At 44.5% G+C, this 22,542-nt stretch overlaps 1 protein-coding gene across 3 annotated transcripts in view; it reads right to left on the bottom strand.

Moving 5' to 3' along the window:
- The window catches only part of LOC105007433 (signal-induced proliferation-associated 1-like protein 2), a 124,339-nt gene that overhangs the window by 43,482 nt on the left and 58,315 nt on the right, over positions 1-22,542 (bottom strand). For all 3 annotated transcript variants that reach the window (XM_034292276.1, XM_020046840.3, XM_020046841.3), the window contains 3 exons: positions 20,051-20,208; positions 17,633-18,209; positions 3,610-3,884 (listed from right to left, as the gene is read on the bottom strand). In XM_034292276.1, the coding sequence (XP_034148167.1) occupies positions 3,610-3,884; positions 17,633-18,209; positions 20,051-20,208 (1,010 nt within the window). The remainder of the gene's footprint in view (positions 1-3,609; positions 3,885-17,632; positions 18,210-20,050; positions 20,209-22,542) is intronic.

Here is a 22,542-nt window from a genome sequence, read left to right as displayed (position 1 = left end):
CGCAATTTACAGGACTTAAAGGATCTGCTGCTAACGTCTTGGTGCCAGATGCCACAGCACACCTTCAGAGGTCTAGTGGAGTCCATGCCTTGATGGGTCAGGGCTGTTTTGGCATCAAAAGGGGGATCTACACAATATTAGGCAGGTGGTCGTGATGTCATGGCTGATGAGTGTATATTATCATTATGAATGACACATTACCATGAAGATGCCCGAAAATCTGTATGTTCTGGTTTTCTCCTCTGTGTTGAGGTGGAATTCTGACCATACCTGCAGACCAGCTCAAACGCACCGCCATCAGAAATATCCCCCAAAAGACATGCTTATACACCCACACATGTTCTGCTTGATAAAAGTATAAAGAGCTGTTGTTCCAAATGAATGCTTCATAGTTATTACTCTATGAACCCATCTTCCTGAATAGAGCCTGAAATCTCTGGTCTATTAGAGCTAACTGATCTGGAGATGACTGGGACTGGACTGGAACTGGGCTGGAACTGGGCTGATACTGGGCTGGAACTGGACTGCTAGGCTGGGCTGGTACTGGAATGAACTGGGCTGGTACTAAGCTGGGCTGGACTGGTACTAAGCTGGGCTGGTACTAAGCTGGGCTGGTACTGGGCTAGGCTGGGCTGGTATTAAGCTGGGCTGGACTGGTACGGGGCTAGGAGGGGTACTAGGCTGGGCTTGGCTGATACTAGGCTGGGCTGGTACTAAGCTGGGCTTGGGTGAAACTAGGCTGATCTGGTACTACACTGGCCTGGAACTAGGCTGGGCTGGTACTAGGCTGGGCATGGGTGATACTACGCTGGGCTGGTACTAAGCTGGGCTGGGCTAGTACTATGCTGGGATGGACTGGTACTGGGCTAGGCGGGTACTAGGCTGGTACTGGGCTAGGTGGGTACTAGGTTGGGCTGGGCTGGTACTAGGCTGGCTTGGATGATACTAGACTGGGCTGGTAATAGGCTGATCTGGTACTAGGCCGGGCTTGGCTGATACTAGGCTGGGAATTGGCTAGGCTGGTACTAAGCTGGGCTACGACTAAGCTGGGCTGGACTGGTACTGGGCTAGGCGGGTGCTGGGCTGGTACTGGGCTAGGCGGGTACTAGGCTGGGCTGGTACTGGGCTAGGCGGTAACTAGGCTGTGCTGGTACTAGGCAGGACTTGGCTGATACTAGGCTGGTCTGGTACTGGGCTAGGCGGTATCTAGGCTGTGCTGGTACTTGGCAGGACTTGGCTTATACTAGGCTGGGCTGGTACAAGGCTGGGCTTGGCTGGTACTAGGCTGCGCTGGTACTACGCAGGGCTTGGCTGATACTAGGCTGGGCTGGTACTAGGCTAGGTTGAGTTGGTAATAGACAGGGCTGTCATTGAAGTGCTTTAGAAAAAGCTGTGACAGAAAGATGGCCACTGATACTTGTGGGAGAAATTGTACTTATCTAGCCTGTCAATTAGTATCCTTTCTATATGTAATATTTCTAGCATAGAAGCCTCTCCTGAATAATGCGACAATCAGGCCAAGGTGTTAGAGGTCCATTGTTTCTACTGTCCCCATTGTCATGTAACTCTGCGACTCCCTTCCTGTACCTGCTCCCCACTTTATACCCAAAAGATATTCATCCTGACCTTCTGTTACCTCCTGTACCTCCTGTGGTGTACCACTTAACCTGTCTGGCAAGATTCTGTGCCTCGTTGTCTAAAGCCCGTACTTGGGCCTCAGGAACTAATACAATGGTAGAGTAATTGTCTTAACTTCCATAGGTTGAGATTACAATTATAGATTCTATATAAGCAGGAGGGATCAGGTCATTCGGGAGAGATTCCTCTCCATGCAGCATGTTAAAACTTATTAAATGACTCAGCTATACTTGGTAAATTAAGGTGTCTTTGTGTTATTAATCTATCAATATCTATGTGAAATTCCATGACATACTGTTCCCCTCAGGACAGGCCAGGAGAGGAAGGTGTAGAAAGCTGAATAGTTAAAAAGTCTGCCAGTTAATTACTTCTCTAATAGACAGTCATTAACCAAATTAACTCTGCCCCTCCAGCCATGGTGCCACTCCCCATTACTCTGATGGGATGTGGAACCTGAGGTGGAACCGGCCTGTGGAACCTGATCCAACACTGACCTCAGCTGCCGCAGTAAGAGGCGGAGTGAATAAAGAGGTACAGAGACCTCCTGGCAAGGCCAGACAGGCGGAGTGAATAAAGAGGTACAGAGACCTCCTGGCAAGGCCAGACAGGTGGAGTGAATAAAGAGGTAGAGAGAACTCCTGGCAAGGCCAGACAGGCGGAGTGAATAAAGAGGTAGAGAGACCTCCTGGCAAGGCCAGACACACAGAGTGAATAAAAAGGTAGAGAGACCTCCTGGCAAGGACGGACAGGTGGAGTGAATAAAGAGGTAGAGAGACCTCCTGGCAAGGCCAGACAAGCGGAGTAAATAAAGAGGTAGGGAGACCTCCTGGCAAGGCCAGACAAGGGGAGTAAATAAAGAGGTAGGGAGACCTCATGGCAAGGCCAGACAGGCAGAGTGAATAAAGCGTACAGAATCTGGAGCACCTTCTCAATGTTGATTTCAACCTTTCAAGGCTGAAAGAGCAAGTCATTATGTCATGGCTAAAGACCGGTTGTCACAGAGAGGACAGGTTGGGAGGGAGGACATTAGGGAGGAATGACTACTTCAGTCTGAATGAATAGTGTCAGTAAAGACACTGAATACTGTAGTTCACCCAATAAAGACACTGTGTGGGTGGGATGAATACTGTAGCTCACCCAGTAAAGACACTGTGTGGGTGGAATGAATACTGTAGTTCACCCAGTAAAGACACTGTGTGGGTGGGATGAATACTGTAGTTCACCCAATAAAGACACTGTGTGGGTGGGATGAATACTGTAGTTCACCCAGTAAAGACACTGTGTGGGTGGAATGAATACTGTAGTTCACCCAGTAAAGACACTGTGTGGGTGGGATGAATACTGTAGTTCACCCAATAAAGACACTGTGTGGGTGGAATGAATACTGTAGTTCACCCAGTAAAGACACTGTGTGGGTGGGATGAATACTGTAGTTCACCCAATAAAGACACTGTGTGGGGACCCTATTTAAGTTGTTCTATTTGCCTTTCAGTTTGTTGGTCATTGTTTGGAGTAAGCTTTGCTTTTGCTGCCCTTCAGTTCACAGGTATACTCTCCTTTTGTTGTTTTGGTTCTGAAAAATACATTAAAAAGATGTTCTACAGCTCTGCGCCTCATGTCCTGCCTCTCAACTGTGACAGTTTCACACGACTGTGCAGTTTTATCGACACAATAACAAACAGATGGACTGTTTGTTACTCCCTCTCTTACTCCCCTCTGTTTTCTTCCTAAATACTACCAATCTTTACAATGCTTTTTGTGCTCCTCTAATTAAGCCTTTTTTATGGAAACAATTCACAAACCTTACTGCTGAACAATGTTTTTGGAATGCCATCATTTATTATCTTACCTGACGTTCGCCCTCAGAACTTGAGCAGAACATCTTAGTGCAAATTCCAAGCCCCAAAAGCATGTGATATCAGGTAGTAGCTATCATAGATCAGGGGTTATAGGTCATGGGTTAAGAGTTACCTGCGTGGGGCTCCGTCGTCATGTGGCTGTATGATCACCACCTTGACTGTGGTAGAGGTCCTCAGGAGGTCAATCATCTGTTCGTGGGTCAGTGTTGCCACAGCAACCTTACAGATCTCCACTAATCGGCTGCCCTGGCGAAGCCCTGCCTTCCAAGCAAACCCAAAGGCCTCAACGTCTGCCACAATGCCCTCGAAGTTCACATGGAAACCCAGCTGGCCCAGAGCATTCCGACGCAAAGTCATCTCAGATGTCTCACAGCCTCGGGTCGTAATCTGGAGAGAAACAGACAGTGGGAAACCGTCAGGGCCCACTACACCCTCAGAGAGGGCCTAAGGATAGATACGAAAATCTATATATATATTTTTTATATATCATTAGAAATGTTGTTTTCATTGATTTAATGTATTTTGTCTTCATTTTTATGATCACCCTATTGAATGTTTTTAGTTTGTGCTGGAAAAAGAAGGGGTAATATCCAATTAGAATTTTTCTTTAGAAGTGTCTTGGTAGAAACTATTTAGCTGTGCTCAATGCTCTTTGGCTAGGCCCTCAGGATTTGAATAGAGGGCACCAGCCAAACTTCAATTAGAGCAGCATTTTGGAATGACAGTAGAATCAAGCAATCACAAATTGTCTAGTAATGGGTGGGACAATTGTATGACATCTCAAGGCCCTCTAGAGGTCCTAAGTATAAGTCTCTAATTAAAAGCCAATAAACAAGCTTTATCTTGTTTCCTCATACTTGAGCCTACCCAGCTGGCTAGCTTTTGGCACTGAGTGTACGTAAGGATGGCAATGGCCTGGCTGTCAGCCCTGGCTTTGATCTCAATAAAAAATAAAAGACAAGCTCCATGAACTTGCCAGTATCAATTTCATAAAGGACAAGAGAATGCTCTTTGTTTTTAAATGATCATCATAGTGGTGAGTGGACCTTTTGCTTTCATCTACAGCATTTAGAATACAATGTAAAATACGATTTCAACTTCAGATCACTGGTTGTGAGGTGAAACGGTAATGGTAATGACGGTGGAATACTGGGTACATGACATTTCTTGCTCTGGTGCATTTCTTCATTGTTGCATGCTGGACATGTAATACAGGGCAACTTTTTTCTCTCTGGCAGCATGTACCACTGGTGTAACTATCAGGGGTGCAGGAGGTGCGGTTGAACCAGGGCTTGGTGGGGTGGGGGCCTGTGGAGGGTGGGGCCTGTGGAGGGTGGGGCCTGTGGAAGGTGGGGGCCTGTGGAGGGTGGGGGCCTGTGGAGGGTGGGGCCTGTGGAGGGTGGGGGCCTGTGGAGGGTGGGGCCTGTGGAGGGTGGGGGCCTGTGGAGGGTGGGGCCTGTGGAGGGTGGGGGCCTGTGGAGGGTGGGGCCTGTGGAGGGTGGGGGCCTGTGGAGGGTGGGGCCTGTGGAGGGTGGGGGCCTGTGGAGGGTGGGGCCTGTGGAGGGTGGGGCCTGTGGAGGGTGGGGGCCTGTGGACGGTGGGGGCCTGTGGAGGGTGGGGCCTGTGGAGGGTGGGGCCTGTGGAGGGTGGGGGCCTGTGGAGGGTGGGGCCTGTGCTTGGCCTCTATCATAAAGTTATTTTGTATTTATAGGCAAAAGTGCCAGTATCCTACGTAGATCTCGGATTAAATACTTCAATCCATCGTTATCGAGCATTTCACTTGCAAATGTTCAATCCCTGGAAAATAAAATGGATGAACTACATGCACAGATTAACTTCCAGTGGGATATTGCGAACTCTTGTGTTTTGCCGTTTTCTGAGACTTGTTTAAACCCTATGGTGCCTGATTCTGGGGTTCGGATGTTGCAGTACTTTCAAAACGCTGCTCACCAGACCTGGAGCTCATAAATGTAGCGGTAAAGTACGGCCCTTCTACCTTCCTCGGGAAATCAGCGCTGCTATTCTCACAGTAGTCTACATTCCCCTGCAGGCAGTTAAAACGCACGCACTAGAGGACCTATATGGAGTAACTAATGGACTATAGGACGCACACTCTGAGGCAGCTTTTATTGTTGTTGCCGACTTCAACAGGGCAAATATGAGGAAGGTTTTGTCAAAATATCACCAGCACATTCACTTTTCGACTTTCCGACTCTTGACCATTGTTATTCACAAATATGGAACAGCTACAAAGTCCTCCCCCGGCCTGCATTTGGTAAGGCGGATCACACCTTCACACCTCCCCATCTACAGACAACCACTAAAACAGGTAGAAGCGTTTTTTCGGGCAGTTCTGCGCTGGAGTGAGGAATCCATTACCACTATCCAGGACTGCTTCAAGACTACAGACTGGCAGATGTTTTGTGTAGCAGCTGATGGGGACATTGATGAATACACAGACATTGTCTCATATCTCCAAGTGCATCAATGATGCCATCACGAGGGTCAATGTTCATTCAGGGGGGTTGCGGTTGGTGGGTGTCCCTTTGGTTGATGCCTGGCAATGTGGTTGGATTGATTTCCTGCCTGTTGGGCCCTGTCCGGGGCCTCCCCCGGGTAGGGCCACAGTGTCACCGGACCCCCCCGTCTCAGTTTCCAAGGTGTTACGCTGCTATATTATTGTGCTGGGGGACATGAGGGATGTACTACTAACTTTTCTCAGTTTCCTCCAATTTTAAATTTTAGAAGGAGATGAGGTCCTGGTCCACACCTGCGGATTACCTGGTTTGGGGGGACCGTTGCTGTTCCTGTCCTTGTCCACCTGGTCATACTTCTGACCTAGTCTAAAATCAAATATACTCTGGATTTAGCCAAGAGAAATTTATTTATTATTCCAATTGGACTCTTAATATCTCACCCGGCACAGCCATTAGAGGACTGGTCACCCCTCTGAGCCTGGGTCCTCTCTAGGTTTCTTCCTAAAATTCGACCTTCTTAGGGAGTTTTTCCTAGCCACTGAAATTCAACACTACTGTTGTTTGCTCCTTGGGGTTTAAGGCCGGGTGTCTCTGTAAAGCACTTTGTGACAACTGCTGTTGTAAAAAGCGCTTTATAAATAAATGTTGATTGATTGATTGATTGATTGAATGTCAGGACTTTCCCCAACCAAAAGCCCTGGGTTAATGGTAATGTCTTGACAAGCTCAGAGCACGGTCCTCCGCCTATAGCTCTGGTGACCTGGCGGCTTTGAGGAGATCCAGATATGACCTATTGAAAGCTATCAGGGATGGAACAAGAGAATACAGTGATAAGTTGGAGTGTAACTACCACAGCTCTTACACCAGACATGCGCGGACTCACCCTAACCCAGAGATTATAAAGGGAGAAATAGCAGTGATGCCAGTCCCACCACCTCACTCCCTGACAAGCTCAATGCACAGTTTGAGGAGAACAACACAACTCCTTCAGTGAGGCTTGATGAGGACCAGGACGACTACACTCTGTCCCTAACCACGGCTGACGTGAGGAGAGTTTTTAAAAGAGTGAACCCTCGGAAGTCACCAGGGCCAGATGGCATTCCAGGCCACGTCCTCAGGGGGTGCGCTGACCAACTAGCAGAGGTTTTCACCTCCATATTCAACCTCTCTCTGTCTGTTGCCCCCTCGTGCTTCAAACAGACCACCATCGTTCCGATACTAAAGAAACCTTCCATAACCTGCCCGAACGACTACCGCCCTGTAGCACTGACCTCCACTATCATGAATTGCTTTGAGGTCAGAACTCACATCTGCTCCACCCTGCCTGACACCTTGGACCCCTTTCAATTTGCATACCGCCCCCAAAGAATCAACAGACGATGCCATCCCCCTGACAACACACATAACCCTCTCCAGCTACACATACATGAGGATGCTGTTTGTGGACCACAAGTCTGCATTCAACACCATTGTGCCCACCAAACTTTTTCCTAAGCTCAGGACCCTTGGACTTAACTCACCCCTCTGCAATTGGATCCTGGACTTCCTGACGGGCAGACCCCAGGAGGTGAGAATGGGCAACCTCACCTCCTCTGCACTGACCCTGAGCACCGGAGCCCTCCAGGGCTGCATACACAGTTCCCTCCTGTACTCCCTGTTCATGCATGATTGCGTGGCCACACACAGCTCCAACGTCATACATAAGTTTGCAGACCATCCTGGGTCTCATCTCCAACAACAATGAGACCAAATACAAAAAGGAGGTAAGTTACTTAGCTACATGGCACCAGGACAACAACCTCTCTCTTAATGTCTGCAAGACTAAGTAAGCAACAGAGAGGGGATCATGCCCCCATACAGATTGATGGAGCTGAAGTAGAGCAAGTCTACGACTTTTAGTTCCTCTGTGTATTCATTAAAGATAACCTCACCTGGTCCAGGCAATCAGAATCGGCTTCTCTGCTGCTGACCGCAAGGCCCTCCAGAGGGTGAAGTCAGCAGAGAGCATCATTAGCTGCCATCTCCCTTCAAGGCAAGGCATCTACCACACACAATGCCTTAAGAAAGCACAGAACATCATAAAAGACTACAGCCACACATATGCTCTGGTCACTTTCTATGTATGTTCATGTACATTAGCACATCTTAAAGTATCCATTATATGCAATACAACACCTGTATTTAGAAATATTTATTTATATTTATTTATTGTATTGATACAGCTCTGAAACAATTAAGAGACCACTGCACCTTTTTCTTTCCTTTCAAAAAAGTTGAAAAGGAAAACTTTTTGTGAGGAAGAGAAGCTTTCAATTTGCAGCAAGTCTCTTCATTTTAACCCTTCTGTTCCTCACTCAAAACTATCCATTTCAACTTTTTTGCAGTGGTCTCTTAACTGTTTCCGGAGCTTTATGTGTAGAGAGATGCTCTCTCAGGTGCCCTTGGATGAACATATGAACATTTTGACATATTCATATGACATTGATAGAACCAAAGCACCAAACAAAACAACAAAACAGTCCATTTCACTGATTAATAGGAGCTACAGTGGGGAGAATAAGTATTTGATACACTGCCAAATTTGCAGGTTTTCCCACATATAAAGCATGTAGAAGTCTGTAATTTTTATCATAGGTACTCTTCAACTGTGAGTGACGGAATCTAAAACAAAAATCCAGAAAATCACATTGTATGATATCTAAGTAATTAATTTTCATTTTATTGCATGACTTAAGTATTTGATACATCAGAAAAGCTGAACTTAATATTTGGTACAGAAACATTTGTTTGCAATTACAGAGATCATACATTTCCTGTAGTTCTTGACCAGGTTTGCACACACTGCAGCAGGGATTTTGGCCCACTCCTCCATACAGACCTTCTCCAGATCCTTCAGGTTTCGGAGCTGTCGCTGGACAATACAGACATTCAGCTCCCTCCAAAGATTTTCTATTGGGTTCAGGTCTGGAGACTGGCTAGGCCACTCCAGGACCTTGAGATGGTTCTTATGGAGCCACTCCTTAGTTGCCCTGGCTGTGTTTTTCGGGTCGTTGTCATGCTGGAAGACCCAGCCACGACCCATCTTCAATGGTCTTACTGAGAGGGAAGGAGGTTGTTGGCTAAGATTTCATGTTACATGACCCCATCCATCCTCCCCTAAATACGGTGCAGTTGTCCTGTCCCCTTTGCAGAAATGCATCCCCAAAGAATGATGTTTCCACCTCCATGCTTCAGAGTTGGGATAGTGTTCTTGGGGTTGTACTCATCCTTCTTCTTCCTCCAAACACGGCGAGTGGATTTTGACCAAAAAGCTCTATTTTTGTCTCATCAGACCACATGACCTTCTCCCATTCCTCCTCTGGATCATCCAGATGGTCATTGGCAAACTTCAGACGGGCCTGGACATGCGATGGCTTGAGCAGGGGGACCTTGCGTGCGCTGCAGGATTTTAATCCATGACGGCGTAGTGTGTTACTAATGGTTTTCTTTGAGACTGTGGTCCCAGCTCTCTTCAGGTCATTGACCAGGTCCTGCCGTGTAGTTCTGGGCTGATCCCTCACCTTCCTCATGATCATTGATGCCCCACGAGGTGAGATCTTGCATGGAGCCCCAGACCGAGGGAGATTGATAGTCATCTTGAACATCTTCCATTTTCTAATAATTGCGCCAACAGTTGTTGCCTTCTCACCAAGCTGCTTGCCTATTGTCCTGTAGCCCATCCCAGCCTTGTGCAGGTCTACAATTTTTTCCCTGATGTCCTTACACAGCTCTCTGGTCTTGGTCATTGTGGAGAGGTTGGAGTCTGTTTGACTGAATGTGTGGACAGGTGTCTTTTATAGAGGTAACAATTTCAAACAGGTACAGTTAATACAAGTGGAGAACAGGAGGTCTTCTTAAAGAAAAACTAGCCGGAATTCTTAGTGGTTGGTACGTGATCAAATACTTATGTCATGCAAAAAAATGCCAATTAATTATTTACAAATCATACAATGTGATTTTCGTTTTAGATTCCGACTCTCACAGTTGAATTGTACCTATGATAATAATTACGGTCATGGTACGGTGAGCTTCAGCGCCACCATTCCGTACATTCTCAGTTTCCATCACCACACGAACGCATCCCGGACTTGTTGTGTCAAATGTCGTCAATCATCATTCACACCAGGTCCCAGGGAACACACAGTGTTTGCTAATTTGTATGTGTTTAAATGTTTCCCCTCTGCTCTTCACAGTGTGGATCATTGTTGTTGTCATGTTTGCTGTTGTGTGTGTTGCTGTCAATGTAAGTACCTTTAGAGCTTTGTGTGCTTCCGTTTTGCTGCTGAAGTCAGCCTTTTCTTTCGTTGTTTTGTGCTCGGTGTTTGTTTGTTTATTCAATTAAAATAACTACACCGACTACCTCTGCATGCACCTGGTTCCTTGCTCTCGCAACACCACCATTCATTACAATTACAGACCTGTACATGCTTTGCAAGTAGGAATACCTGCAAAATCGGCAGTGTATCAAATACTCGTTCTCCCCACTGTAATTGGGACACAGACAAATATGAAAAAGAATGAAAAACCTTCATAGGTTGTAGCTGTACCACATTCATACCTGCCTGAGTATAAGGGCTACACAATCCCTTTATAACCTGTCTGGGTGTAAGGGCTACATATAGCCTTTATAAACTGTATGGCTGAATGGGAAGGGATATACACTCCCTAAATAACCTCTCTGGCTGAATGGGAAGGGATACACAATCCCTCTATAACCTGCTGGCGGTAAGGGCTATACACAGCCTTTATAACCTGTCTGGGTGTAAGGGCTACATATTCCTGTTATAACCTTTCTGGTTTTAAGGGCTACAAACTCCTTTTACAACCTGTCAGGGTATAAGGACTACACACTCCCATTATAACCTGTCAGGGTGTAAGGGCTACACACTCCCATTAATACCTGTCAGGGTGTAAGGGCTACACACTCCCATTATAACCTGTCAGGGTGTAAGGGCTACACACTCCCATTATAACCTGTCAGGGTGTAAGGGCTACACACTCCCATTATAACCTGTCTGGGTGTGAGGGCTACACACTCCCATTATAACCTGTCTGGTTGTAAGGGCTACACACTCCCATTATAACCTGTCTGGTTGTAAGGGCTACACACTCCCATTAAAACCTGTCTGGGTGTGAGGGCTACACACTCCCATTAAAACCTGTCTGGGTGTGAGGGCTACACACTCCCATTAAAACCTGTCTGGGTGTGAGGGCTACACACTCCCATTATAACCTGTCTGGGTGTGAGGGCTACACACTCCCATTATAACCTGTCTGGGTGTGAGGGCTACACACTCCCATTATAACCTGTATGGGTGTAAGGGCTACACACTCCTTTAACCACCTGTCTGGGTGTGAGGGCTACACACTCCTTTAACCACCTGTCTGGGTGTAAGGGCTACACACTCCTATAACCACCTGTCTGGGTGTAAGGGCTACACACTCCTATAACCACCTGTTTGGTTGTAAGGGCTACACACTCCTTTAACAACTTGTTTGGTTGTAAGGGCTACACACTCCTTTAACAACCTGTCTGGGTGTAAAGGCTACACACCCCCTTTACAAAATGTCTGGGTGTTAGGGCTACATACAGCCTTTATAACATACATACATAAAGTATAACGTACAGAAAGGATTTCCAGCAGGCAAAGAAATGCTGATATTACCAGTCTGTGAAGTAATGTAGATGAGGGGACATGTAATATTAGTAGCTATGAGTAATGAGTAAATTAATTAAATTAATATTAACATTAATTACACAACATTAATTATAGTAAAATAAATATGTATTATTAATAATGATTTGAAATTGTAAGTCACTCTGGATAGTAGCATCTGCTAAATACCTGAACTGTAAACCATAAAATAATGATGTATTAATAAATAGTGATTAGTAAAAAGGTTTCTGGATCAGATAATACTGCCCACACACAGACTGTGATTAATGCCAAAACCTTTCATCACATATCTGTTTTACCAGGGTGGAGAGGAAAAGTCAAGCCGTATCATTATACCTAATGAAGGACATATCTAAAGATATTACAATGCATGAAGGGTTATATTAGCATAGCTCATTTAAATATATTAGCATATCTAATTAGAGAATGATCCTGCCTGGCTCATCATGAATGCTAATACATCCAGCTCTGTCCTTCTGGAGATTGTGTGGACAAATACTCAATGACATTGGGGTCCTCTGCCAAATACTGTAATATCTGGAAATATTTGGACAATGACACAATTTTCATACCTTTGTCTCTGTACATCACCACAATGGATTTTAAATCCATTTAAACAACCGAGATGCAATTGAAGTGTAGACTTTCAGCTTTAATTCAAGGGGTTGAACTAAAATATTGTATGAAATGTTTAGGAATTGCAACCATTTTCAAACACAGTGCCTTTATTTCAGGGGCTCAAATATAATTGGACAAATTAACACAATCATAAATAAAATGTTCATTTTTAATACTTTGTCAAGAATCCTTCACATGCAATGAATGCTTGAAGTCTGGAACGCCTGAACATCACCAACCACTGGGTTTCCTCCTTTGTGATGCTTTGCCAGGCCTTTACTGCAGCTGTCTTCAGTTGTTGTTTGTTCATGGGTGGTTCTGTCTTATGTTCTGTCTTCAGCAAATGAAATGCATGCTCAACTGGGTTGAGATCAGTTGATTGACACAGCCATTGCAGAATATTCCACTTTCTTTGCCTTAAAAAAACGTTGCCTTAAAAACTCAGGTTGCTTTTGCAGTAGGTTTTGGGTCATTGTCTATCGGTAAAGTGAAGCGCCGTCCAAGCAACTTTGCTGAATTTGGCTGATTCTGAGCAGACAATAAACTGATCAGCCATAACATTATGACTACCTGCCTAATATTGTTTTGCCACCAAAACAGCCCTGACACATCGAGGAATGGACTCCACTAGATCGCTGATGGTTTTCTGTGATATCTGGCACCAAAACGTTAGCAGCAGATCCTTTAGGTCCTGTAAGTTTCGATCTGGGGCCTCTGTGGATCAGACCTGTTTCTCCAGCACATCCCACAGATGCTAAATTGGATTGAGATGTGGGGAATTTGGAGGCCAAGTCAACAACTTGAACTTGCTGTTGTGTTCCTCAAACCATTCCTGAACCCTTTTTGCTTTGTGGCCACATTATCCTGCTGAAAGAGGCCAATGCCATCAGGGAATACCGTTGCCATGAAAGGGTGCACATGGTCTGCAACAATGCTTAGGTAGGTTTTACGTGTGAAAGTAACATCCACATGAATGGCAGGACCCAAGGTTTCCCAGCAGAACATTGCCCAAAGCATCACACTGTAGACTTGGGTAATGATATGCCTAACTCCTGGGCACCCCTAATGTTCCTGCTATCTCTCTGATATATATTTTTTGCAGCCTAAGGATGGCCTGTTTCACTTGCATTGAGAGCTCCTTTGACCACATGTTGTGGGTTCACAGCAACAGCTTCCAAAAGTGAATGCCACACCTGGAATCAACTCTAGACCTTTTACCTGCTTAACTGATGAAGAAATAATAAAGGAATGATAAAGAAATAATAAAGGAATCGCCCACACCTCTCCATAAAACAGATTTTAAATAAATTGGCCAATTACCTTTCGTCCCTTGAAAAAGGGGGGGGCTACATTTAAAAGAGCTGTAATTCCTGAACCCTTCCTACAATTTGGATGTGAATACCCTCTGATCCCCTCCCTCTGATGCCCTCCCTCTGATCCCCTCCCTCTGATCCCCTCCCTCTGATCCTCTCCCTCTGATCCCCTCCCTCTGATCCCCTCCCTCTGATCCCCTCCCTCTGATGCCCTCCCTCTGATCCCCTCCCTCTGATCCCCTCCCTCTGATGCCCTCCCTCTGATCCCCTCCCTCTGATCCTCTCCCTCTGATCCTCTCCCTCTGATCCCCTCCCTCTGATCCCCTCCCTCTGATCCCCCCGATCCTCTCCCTCTGATCCCCTCCCTCTGATCCTCTCCCTCTGATCCCCTCCCTCTGATCCCCTCCCTCTGATCCCCTCCCTCTGATCCTCTCCCTCTGATCCCCTCCCTCTGATCCCCTCCCTCTGATCCCCTCCCTCTGATCCCCTTCCCTCCCTCTGATCCTCTCCCTCTGACCCCCTCTCCTCCCTCCTCCCTCTGACCCCCTCTCCTCCCTCCTCCCTCTGACCCCCTCTCCTCCCTCCTCCCTCTGACCCCCCCCGACTCCCCCCCGATCCCCTCCCTCTGATCCTATCCTCTGAGAGTTAAATAGCGTTAATTGATAACCACTCTTATTGATAAATGTAACCCAATTTAACAAATCAAAATCAAATCAATCAAATCAAACCTTAATCATAACATACAATTGCTAAAATTTGATTGAGTTTGATCAAAATGTGCAAATGATGCAATAATGTCAGAATGTAACTGGGAGGGTCCAATCTTCCATAAGAATGAGAAAACATCGTCTTGTTGGTCTTAACAGCATGATGTGTAGTAACACATAACACCAAGATCAAAAGACCTGTTTGAAGCCAGAAGAATTATTGATGACTGTGAATCTGGGAGGGGTTATAAAGCCATTTCCAAGCAATTTAAAGTACATAAGTGCACTGTCGAACAGATAATCTACACATTGAAAAACTTGATACCACTGGCAATCTATATAGGACACGTGTTACCACCAAAGATGCTACTCAAAATCTCTAAGAATCCCAGGGTAACATCCAAAGATTTACAGACCTCCACAATCAATGTCAAAGTGCTTGAGTCAACTCTCAGAAAGAGACTCTACAAATATGGCCTACATGGAAGGTGAGGAAGGAAGAAGTCGCTACTCTCAAAACAGAATATCAAGACACGACTGACATTTGCCCGATAACATCTGGGTAAAGACCAAAATTACTGGAACAATATACTAAGGACAACATTTTTAATAGTTGTTTGGCCGTAATGCCAAACACCATGTTTGGATAAAAAAAAACACTGCCTTTGATCAGAAAATGTCATACCAAGAGTAAAGCATGGAGGTGAAGGCATAATGATTTGGGGCTACTTTTCTGCCTCAGGGTCTGGCCAAGTGGCAATCGTTGAGTCAACAATGAATTCCATATTTTGCCAGAATGTGAAGCTGAACTGAACAAATGTGTATCTGGCAAGAGGACAATGATCCAAAACACAATAGCAATCCTCATTGGGGAGGGGCTTAAGTGCTTTTTAGGGCAAAATGAGATTTCAGGGCTGAATGAGAATGAAAGGAGGAACTGAGCTAAAAGGTTAAAGCCTTTGGTTTTTTATCTGCTGCATAGTGACATAATGGAGGCAGCCAGCTGGTTGATTAGGATCTCAATAAAGAACAAAAAAAATAGAAGACAGACTGAACCACGGCATCCTGGTGGGGTTAATGAAGATGTTGTATGAACCACTGCATCCTGGTGGGGTTAATGAAGATGTTGTATGAACCACTGCATCCTGGTGGGGTTAATGAAGATGTGAGGCTGAACCACTGCATCCTGGTGGGGTTAATGAAGATGTGAGGCTGAACCACTTCATCCTGGTGTGTGTTAATGAATATGTTGTATGAACCACTGCATCCTGGTGGGGTTAATGAAGATTTTGTATTAACCACTGCATACTGGTGGGGTTAATGAAGATTTTGTATGAACCACTGCATTCTGGTAGGGTTAACGAAGATGTGAGGCTGAACCTCTGAATCCTGGTGGGGTTAATGAAGATGTTGTATGAACCACTGAATCCTGGTGGGGTTAATGAAGATGTTGTATGAACCACAGCATACCCCACCAGGATGCAGTGGTTCAGCCTCACATCTTCATTAAACCCACCAGAATGCAGTGGTTCATCTGCTCACATCTTCATTAATCCCACCAGGATGCAGTGGTTCATACAACATCTTCATTAAAGCCACTAGAATGCAGTGGTTCATCCGCTCACATCTTCATTAATCCCACCAGGATGCAGTGGTTCATCCGCTCACATCTTCATTAATCCCACCAGGATGCAGTGGTTCATACAACATCTTCATTAAACCCACTAGAATGCAGTGGTTCATCCGCTCACATCTTCATTAATCCCACCAGGATGCAGTGGTTCATACGACATCTTCATTAATGACAGGACTGTGTCTTTTAAGTAGAGTTCCTTTAATACAGTGGCATTGAGTCTGCTCACAAAGAGGAGAGGCCAGGTCTGGTTCTGTTGTTCTATTGTTCTCTTGGGTCTGGTCAATATGTGCTGCTACAGAAAATCACTAATCTTCTACCTGCCTGGAGATCCTAGAGTTAAAACCAAACCAGATTATCCTTAATCCTTCCTCCAATAAATCATCTAAAATCATTGGTCTGCCCCAGACGGTGACATTGGCCTCGTTCCTGCTGACAGTGCTATCCATCATACAGTAGAAGCTAAATAACTAAGCAATAATGACTGACTAGCTGGAAAAAGGATGCTATTGTGATACATTGACCATACATCGCAGACCCTGAGGTCCCTTATTGCTACACGTATAAGCTATCAACAGGCATTAGAACAGGGAGCAGAATTTATGCCATACACATGGTATATGCTTTCATATACAACAGCAATCAGCCAATCACACTCAGGTACCACCCAGTCAATAATATTCCATACTTTTTCTGGTCCAAAAATAAAAAAATCTCACTGTGGCTGCATCTCCATAATCTTGTGATAAGAAAGGGTGATAAGGTTGAGTGTCATGAGGTAGTCTGATGACGTAGAGTGTGATTAGGTATACTGTGACAACATAGAGTGTAAGTACACATATTGTGACAACAGTGTGATTAGGTAGATTGTGACAACAGTGTGATAATGTACAGTATAGTAAAGTAGGGTAGTGAGGTAGAATTTTGTGAGGTAGTGTAATGAGGTACAGTGTAATGACATATTGTGATAATATGTCATATTGTAGTCCGAAAAATATTTTTGTAATGAGGTCAAATGTAGTGTGGTAGTGAATTAGGGTAGAGTGTAAGTACATTATAAGTAGATTATAATGATGTGGTGTGTAATGACAGTGTAATGATGTAGAGTTTAATAATGTATAGTGTAATGAGTTAGTGTGTAATGAGGTCGAATGTAATGAGAGGATAAAGATAAAGTATAGTTGTGTGCAGTGATTTTCTTTCCACATTTTGTATTAGCTCATTTAACCAGAGTTGCAGGTGTAGATAGTAGATAGGAAGAAAAATAGTAATAATTTTAAGCTTTATGAAGGAGCTGATACCTGCAAGCCTGTCGGATCTCTTTTATTCTATCAATGTTTTCTAGATCCAGAGTGAGCAAAGGCACATGCCAGTTTTAGCCTTAATCCTGATGTACTGTTATCCTCCTATCATTCATCAACAGGAAAATCAAAAACCACACTATCCAATCAGAAACAGACAGCATACTCAGATCCTCAGGCATGATAAATACATCACATTGCACAGAAAACATAGCTGTATTGGCTTCTGTTGGTCCAACAACTCACTAAAGTCCTCCTCCAAAACAGTCATGGTGTGTCTTTAACACATTTGGTATTTTATATTACTGACCAGGTGACACAAACAGACATGAACCTGGACATGAACATGATCTCTAACCCTAATCTTACCTCCAGTCTCTGCACCATCTCTCGAATGTCTTCTCCACAGCCGTCTTGATTAGACAGCATCACACACTCCCCTCTCTCATAGAAAATCTTCAGACTCGTAATCCCAGAGGTCCATCCGATGACATCGCGACAGGAACAGTTGAATACCACATTCTTTGACTCCTCCTCTATTAGAACTATAAACTCGTTAGATACGCCCAAGAGACAGTCCACGTCAGCTGACTGTCCGAAGTCTCGGGCGGTGACGGACCAGGTGATGGCACCGATGCTGAAGAGGTGAGCGTCTTTACGAGGCTTGGCTTTGTCTTTCTTTTTGGCTCCCAATGTGATGAAACTAAACTTCACAGCAGAGTCCATGGTTGCCGTGGAGACAAAGTTCTCTGCCAGGTCGCGGAGGTATTCCTGGCGCGTTCTGGTTGCCATGGCACGGAACTTCTCAGACTTGTGCGCAGCATTCTCCCCGTTAATTACCTTGGCTAAGAGGAAGTCCCGAAACACAGCAGACTTGGGGAAGGTCACCGCCTTGGGGATGGGAGGACCAAATGGAGGAACATCTTTAGATCTGGAGACTGCCACACTGTAAGGTAGAGGACGCAGACAAAGGAACTACTAGAGATCTAATCAAGATTTATTTTAAACACACAAAATTCTGAATGGAACAAATCTATATTTCAATACAAAATATTTTGCATAACACAAGTTTAAATCTTTTTATCGGACAGGAAAATCCTGTGAATGAGAAAGAGGATGATGGTGGAGGTGGAAAAGGGAGGAGGAGATGGAAAAGAGGGGTGATGGTCCACAAGAAGGGAGCAGGGGGAGGAGAATGGAAGGAGAGGGGAGGATGGATCAGGAAAAAGTAGCAGGAAGAGTAGAAGAAAAGTGGAGGAGGGAGGAGGTGGTGGATAGTGATGGAGAAGGATGGGGTGAAGTGAGGAGAGGAAGGTGTTGAAGAGTGAATAAGTAGGGAGGGAGCTTGGAGGAGTTGGTGGAGGGAGCTTGGAGGAGGGAGCATGGAGGAGTTGGTGGAGGGAGCTTGGAGGAGTTGGTGGAGGGAGCATGGAGGAAATAGATGCCACCAATTCATACTGCCACCACAGGAATTTAACAAGCCCCTCCATACCATTAGGGAGAGACTATGGGCCAGTTTCCTACATATTTCACTACATCATAGGCTGAGTCCTAACTGTTTCCTACATATTTCACTACATCATGGGCTGAGTCCTAACTGTTTCCTACATATTTCACTACATCATGGGCTGAGTCCTAACTGTTTCCTACATATTTCACAACATCATAGGCTGAGTCCTAACTGTTTCCTACATATTTCACTACATCATAGGCTGAGTCCTAACTGTTTCCTACATATTTCACTACATCATAGGCTGAGTCCTAACTGTTTCCTACACATTTCACTACATCATAGGCTGAGTCCTAACTGTTTCCTACATAGTGTACTACATCATAGGCTGAGTCCTAACTGTTTCCTACATATTTCACTACATCATAGGCTGAGTCCTAACTGTTTCCTACATATTTCACTACATCATAGGCTGAGTCCTAACTGTTTCCTACATATTTCACTACATCATAGGCTGAGTCCTAACTGTTTCCTACATATTTCACTACATCATAGGCTGAGTCCTAACTGTTTCCTACATATTTCACTACATCATAGGCTGAGTCCTAACTGTTTCCTACATAGTGTACTACATCATAGGCTGAGTCCTAACTGTTTCCTACATATTTCACTACATCATAGGCTGAGTCCTAACTGTTTCCTACATAGTGTACTACATCATAGGCTGAGTCCTAACTGTTTCCTACATATTTCACTACATCATGGGCTGAGTCCTAACTGTTTCCTACATAGTGCACTGCTGGTGATTAGTGCCCTGAGAGGAATAGGGTGTAGTTACTCGGTCTGATAATGGTTCCTCAAGTAATTTTGATATTTTCTAATTACACAACTTTTACAACTCAAATATTGTCTGGAATTTATGAAGGGCCATGTTTGATCTTTTTTAATGGTTGTGTTATCTTCAGAAGTGGCTATGAACTATGATTTAGTACTTCACTAATGTTTGAAGGCAGCATGGGTGATTATACACAGTGAGTGTGTGATCATAACAACATGGTGTGTGGGGGTAAGTTGGAGCTGTTAATGAATCATCTCTTCAGTACAAGGAAACATCTGGGTCAGCTTTCATTTAGGTTTTCAGTAATTTACCTGATGCCCATATCCAGATTGATGTGCAGTACAAAGTGCATACCTTTTCGTCCTGGTCCCACATGGGAATCGAACCCACAACGTCTGATGTTGCAAGAGTCATTCTCTACAAACTGAGCTACGCAGGATCATCTGCAGTCATCAGAATGCAGTTCGTCAGACTGTATCGATCTGTCGTGGCCACGTACCTGTAACACACGCTGTCTGTGCACGGGCTGTGGACTTTGACTATGACGAAGACATGCTGAAAATGTGAGCGGATGTTTTTAGGGGTGAAAGGAAGCGCCCCAGGTTCCTGGAAAACTATGGTGACGATGTCATTCCCTATGTGCCTTTTCCTTAGCAGCTAAAAAAGACAGTTAGAGGGGAGAGAAGAGAGGAGACAGAGAAGAGAGAGAGGGAGGGAGGGAGGTGAGAGAGGATGAAGAGAGGGGGAGAGAAAGGAGAGAAATACAGGGGAAAAGAGAGAGAAACAGTTCAGTTTCAGATATATTCTGAAGTGCACATTCTCACTTCCAGCTGCTCTGTGTCCTGCTAGAGGCAACTGTTTATAACACAATGGCATCACAACCCAGATGTTCATAACCCAATGGCATCACAACACAGTTGTTCATAACACAATGGCATCACAACCCAGATGTGTATAAAACAATGGCATCACAACCCAGATGTTCATAACACAATGGCATCACAACCCAGATGTTCATAACACAATGGCATCACAACACAGTTGTTTATAACACAATGGCATCACAACCCAGATGTGTATAAAACAATGGCATCACAACCCAGATGTTCATAACATAATGGCATCACAACCCAGTTTTTTATATCACAATGGCATCACATCCCAGATGTTTATATCACAATGGCATCACAATCCAGATGTTTATAACACAATGGCATCACAACCCAGATGTTTATAATACAATGGCATCACAACCCAGATGTTTATAACACAATGGCATCACAACCCAGATGTTCATAACACAATGACATCACAACCCAGATGTTTATAACACAATGGCATCACAACCCAGATGTTCATAACACAATGGCATCACAACACAGATGTTTATAACACAATGGCATCACAACCCAGATGTTCATAACACAATGACATCACAACCCAGATGTTTATAACACAATGGCATCACAACCCAGATGTCACAAGTCGGTAGTTCAGGAGAGGATTAGCTGAGAAAGACATAATCCTATAAATGTCCGGAGTCTGATGGATAAGCTGAAAGAGTGGTTGCCATGGAGAGGTTGCTGATAGTTGCCATGGAGAGGTGCCAACGGGCAATAGATTATAGAGGTCATATTACACCATCAAAAGGGCTGTGAGATCATAACCCCACCATATTCCAGAATAGGACCAAATTACAGCAATTTGGGTCAAGGAGAAATTAAAAACAGTCTAACTGGATGGCTGCAGTGGTGCATTTACTGATTTTACACATAAGGAATGTCATATATCAGAATGCAATAGACTAGGATGTGATAGATCAGGATACGATTTTCCAGGATATGTTAAACTAGCATGTGTTACGGCAGGATGTGTTATGGCAGGATGTGCTACGGCAGGATGTGTTACGTCAAGATGTGTTATGGCAGGATGTGCTACGGCAGGATGAAATACATAAGTATTTCATTAAAAGCTTGTCTATGTTCTTTCATTAACTGATTCCATTGTGGATTGACTGCAATAAACTTTCTTAAAACCACGATTCCCTGACCAAAATGTATTTTATCATAAGAAGGTTAAGTTCATTCTAGAGTAGTGTTCTAATTTCGAATTTGTTGCACCAGACAGGCCGAGGAAACTAGATTAAAAGTTGGATTGGGACGATGGAGGGATGAGAGGTAAAAGGACTCTCCAAAAGATTACCATCAGGGATTAATGCAAAGCCAACAAAAATGGATAGAACTGGAGACATACTGCCACTCTGGACCTTGGAGATACAGTATACAGTACATATATTTACTATATTTACCACCATATATATTTACTATCAACAGATGATGGACCAAATGTCCCTGTTATCATCCCTCCATCCACCCAGTTCACCTTGTAAATTGACTGCTTTAGCTGGTCTGGGGCTGATGGGGCATATGTCATGGAGTTTAGAATGTACTATGAGCTCACAGCTACTGTTGCTGATGGGGCATATGTCATGGAGTTTAGAATGTACTATGAGCTCACAGCTACTGTTGCTGATGGGGCATATGTCATGGAGTTTAGAATGTACTATGAGCTCACAGCTACTGTTGCTGATGGGGCATATGTCATAAAGTTTAGAATGTACTATGAGCTCACAGCTACTGTTGCTGATGGGGCATATGTCATGGAGTTTAGAATGTACTATGAGCTCACAGCTACTGTTGCTGATGGGATTTTCTAATTGGTACCTTTTAAATAGATCAGTCAATTAGCATGTCGTCAAGGTTGTGTGTTGCCAAACAGAGGTTCCCTAGTTAGCGCCAGTGTAGGGTGATTAGAGAGAGATGGGATGGACATTTTACTTTAGCAGCAGCATATTGATGTCAGTTTCACAAAAATGTAGGATTTACAACCTCAGTGCCGAAGGGATATGAACCTTTTTATAATGGATGGTCAGCCATTTCTATTAACCAAGGTAAGGGGAATGATTCCAATAAGTAATACAGACAAACAACA

The sequence above is a fragment of the Esox lucius genome, chromosome 5 (assembly GCF_011004845.1).
Source record: "Esox lucius isolate fEsoLuc1 chromosome 5, fEsoLuc1.pri, whole genome shotgun sequence".
NCBI classification, from domain to species: Eukaryota; Metazoa; Chordata; class Actinopteri; order Esociformes; family Esocidae; genus Esox; species Esox lucius.
The sequence above is the reverse complement of the archived record's forward strand: the minus strand, read 5'-3'. Positions and strand labels throughout refer to the sequence as shown.